The 3,985-nt window shown below is 39.5% G+C and overlaps 1 protein-coding gene across 1 annotated transcript in view; it reads left to right on the forward strand.

Annotated features, from left to right (window-relative positions):
• Positions 1–1,625: 1,625 nt before the first annotated feature.
• Positions 1,626–3,985, forward strand: part of LOC137431401 (transformer-2 protein homolog beta) — a 49,114-nt gene continuing 46,754 nt past the window's right edge. The window contains exon 1 of the mRNA XM_068122696.2: positions 1,626–1,774. Within this exon, the coding sequence (XP_067978797.1) occupies positions 1,736–1,774 (39 nt within the window). The 5' untranslated portion in view covers positions 1,626–1,735. The remainder of the gene's footprint in view (positions 1,775–3,985) is intronic.

Raw genomic sequence — 3,985 nt, forward strand, 5'->3', positions numbered from 1 at the left:
CTGCAACACACCATGACTGTACATGGATATTTGTCTGAGTGATGAATTGCAGTTTGGTACTTTGGTACTTTAGGGCTCCGGATGAGCAATTTTGCAATTTTATTTCATTTGCGAGTGACGTCTCTCTGCTACACAGAGACATAGGTACACGTCACTTTTTATTTTATTTTTCTATCCAATGAACCCCACTTAACCTAACACTGTTACTGACAGGTGTTTGTTTCACCTCTCTTCTCAGCTCCCCTTCTTTGTTCATGCTGTGCTTGTGTCCAACTGCGGACCCTCTGTCATTTCGTTGCCTTTCTACTCTTTGTCACCTCGCTTTTCCATAAATCGCGATCTTTAAAAAAATTACATGTCCAGGACATCATCAAATGTTGTTGAAGATATTGTAGGTGGGACAGTAAAAAAAATTTCAAAAAGTCGGATCATTCTGCTTATTTTTGAACCACTGTAAACCTGCAAATAAATCCACACGTTGTGCTTATTATTTGTGCTCTCAATGGAAAGTCAATTTCTGTACATTCAAACATGTAAACAAATCCACACTTTCCAGTTTATTCAGGCTGACAGGATGGCCTAAACCTAGAGGTATGTACACTCGCTTCTAAACCGTCTGTCATGGGTTTGAATCCCGACCCAGCTATAAACCGTCATCTGGTATTTCACAGGCAGGGTTATTCATCAGTGTGTGTGTGCCAGCATTCGTTGGTGGACGTTAAATATGCCATGGTGTCCTTTGTGAAGAATAGGCGAGCAGAGCCACGCCCTCAGCCAAAATGAGCCACGCCCTTAGCCAATGAGCCACGCCCTCAGCCAAAATGAGCCACGCCCTTAGCCAATGAGCCACGCCCTCATCTATCTAATGATGCTACCCTGCAGCCTTGTGTTGCATATGAATGACGTTTACAGTCACATGGCTCACATATGACATATGGCAGACTCCTCAAACTGTCTGCTGGAGCTTGTTGTCAAAGTCTAAATCAGCTCCCATTGGTCATGAATTAAGTTATTAGTAATGGTGTACGTTATGTGAGACAATACATGCGTGTTCAAGTACAAAACGTGCGTGAAGGTAAAAAGTACATTTGTGATGTACAATCACAACGTTCATTGGTTGAAGATTGAAGATCTGGGTCACATGACAATTGCCCAACCCTTGGAATTGTTGTTTAAAGCTCGTTGAAGGTTGTCTCCATTCGGTCGTTTTGGTTGATCTATCGCACTGATATTTCTCCTTTTAATTTCAATAATCTTTCGTTTTCTTTGGGTTTTTTAAATCATGCGTCTTGGGCTCCACGTCGCCCTATATAATTGACGAAAATTAAGCGCCAAAAACGGGGTTGCACGTACGTCAGAATTACGATAGGTGACGCACACGGCCCAGCTGTGAATTAAAATCCCTTTTCATTTGGGAGCATGAGGGCGGGGTTTGAATAAAGGGTGGGGCATGTTAGGAGTGGGCGGGGTTAAATTCCACCACAGTTACGTATGTAATAAATACATGTCCCAAACAAACTAAAAATTTATAATGGAAAGTAAAAGATTAATATATACTAAATAAATGTGGCTCAAACGAAGAAAAAAAAAACAGGAATGAATGACTAGAGAATGAATACTGAAGGATATTCATTCGTTCCTCATTTTCTGTGTCCCTGAGTGGCGGTTTTTTTCGCCGCGCTCTCATGTCGTTTATGTCCTCCTCTTCTCTCTGCTTTTCCCGCTGATTGTAACCATGAGTGAAGTGGAAGATTGCGTCAGGTTCCAGACGAGAGTAAGCGACTGTCCGAATGAAACGGCGAGCCGATGCGACGCTTTTGGTTATGTCGCGCGTCCGGCCTGCGGCCTAGTCAATCCTAGCTGTGCGCCAGCCTTTCATTTAGGCCGCTAGCGCTACGTCAGTTGTGGTATTTTTTTTCTGTAAATATATTTTCATAATTTGCAGCTTTTTTGTGTAAAGAATTTGCCAGAGCAGCTTACAGTAAAACTTAGTGATGTTTAATCGAATTTAGTTTTGATCCAGGTACTTGTGAGGTTATCGTGGATTTATTATGAAGGTAGACGAGGGCTAAGAGTAAGAGGGACAAGGTATCTCACACGTGTATGTTGGACTCTGGAATACGTACGAGATCTAGTAAAGGGATTACCGAAGATTATATATATATTAAATTGTCGTTGTAATTGTTTCGATTGCTTTCGGCACCAGTTTCCAGGTCAGCAGTCTGCTAGCTTTTACAGAGACTATAGAATGTATAGATGTTTGTAAATGTCCGTGTTCCTTCCCCTTTTGACAACGGACACGGTATAATGGCTCAGGATTTAAAGCAAAAAAAGAAACTGTTTTCACCAAAGGGTGGTTTGTTCTAATGATTGTTAAATTGCATCTGTTTTTGTAATCTCTTGTCCTTTTTCCTGTCTCTTTTGAAAGCTGAATTTTACCGAATAATGTTGCAGAGTGCTGCCCACTGAATGGCGAATTTCCAAATCCATGCCAAATTGCTTTTTACCGGAGGCGCTGCCCGGAAAGCATCGGTTCAGATAGAAGAATGAATGAATTTGTGTGAAATGTGAAGAATAACTCAGAATGAGGGAGGGGGTGAAATGTTGAAGATGCATAGGTAAGGTAATGGGACTCGAATCAGGGGATTAATCGGATGATTTGTGCTTTTCTTTTCTTCTGTGCACTTAGTAAGCCCATTCGAGCATTCATAAACCCAACACCTTTGTTATACATAAACCCAACACCTTTGTTATACATAAACCCAACAGCCAACACCTTTGTTACACATAAACCCAACACCTTTGTTACACATAAACCCAACACCTTTGTTATACATAAACCCAACACCTTTGTTATACATAAACCCAACACCTTTGCTATACATAAACCCAACAACACCTTTGTTATACATAAACCCAACACCTTTGTTATACATAAACCCAACACCTTTGTTATACATAAACCCAACACCTTTGTTAAACATAAACCCAACACCTTTGTTATACATAAACCCAACACCTTTGTTAAACATAAACCCAACACCTTTGTTATACATAAACCCAACACTTTTGTTATACATAAACCCAACACCTTTGTTATACATAAACCCAACACCTTTGTTATACATAAACCCAACACCTTTGTTAAACATAAACCCAACACCTTTGTTACACATAAACCCAACACCTTTGTTAAACATAAACCCAACACCTTTGTTGTACATAAACCCAACACCTTTGTTATACATAAACCCAACACCTTTGTTATACATAAACCCAACACCTTTGTTATACATAAACCCAACACCTTTGTTATACATAAACCCAACACCTTTGTTATACATAAACCCAACACCTTTGTTATACATAAACCCAACACCTTTGTTATACATAAACCCATCACCTTTGTTATACATCAACCCATCACCTTTGTTATACATCAACCCATCACCTTTGTTATACATCAACCCAACACCTTTGTTATACAGTACATGTCCTCCCAATGGCACTACATTCATTGTTTTTTTTGACCATTTCTAGATGTCCCTGATTTGTGCAGGTATTGAATTCTCATCACATATTTGGATCAATTGCTGAACAACAACATTTTGCTTCCATTTTGAAAATGAACTTGTTTGTTTTTGAATTGAGAAAGTTTTTATGTCAAAGTTGTTTAACTCTCCCTCAAAGCACACTGGGTCACTTGTGTCGAGGTCCAAAATTGGGTTTTATTTGTTTATTTTTCCCACAATGTTTTGCTACATTTATTGCACTTTTATTTTCCTTCATCTTTGAAATTTTCTTTGCTTTTTTTTTTTCCTCTCTATCCTCTCCCCTTTCCCAACACCCAGTCCTAAGTCCAAAATTGATATTGTAAAGCTCCATTTTTGTATTTGTTCATCGTAAAGGTGCTGTTTCTGTTTTTCCAGCACTGACAATGAGCCTAAGAAAAGCTCCACTAGGCAGATGGCTGGAATGCACCAAT

The sequence above is a fragment of the Myxine glutinosa genome, chromosome 7, assembly GCF_964187855.1.
Source record: "Myxine glutinosa chromosome 7, kmMyxGlut1.1, whole genome shotgun sequence".
In the NCBI taxonomy this organism is placed as follows: Eukaryota; Metazoa; Chordata; class Myxini; order Myxiniformes; family Myxinidae; genus Myxine; species Myxine glutinosa.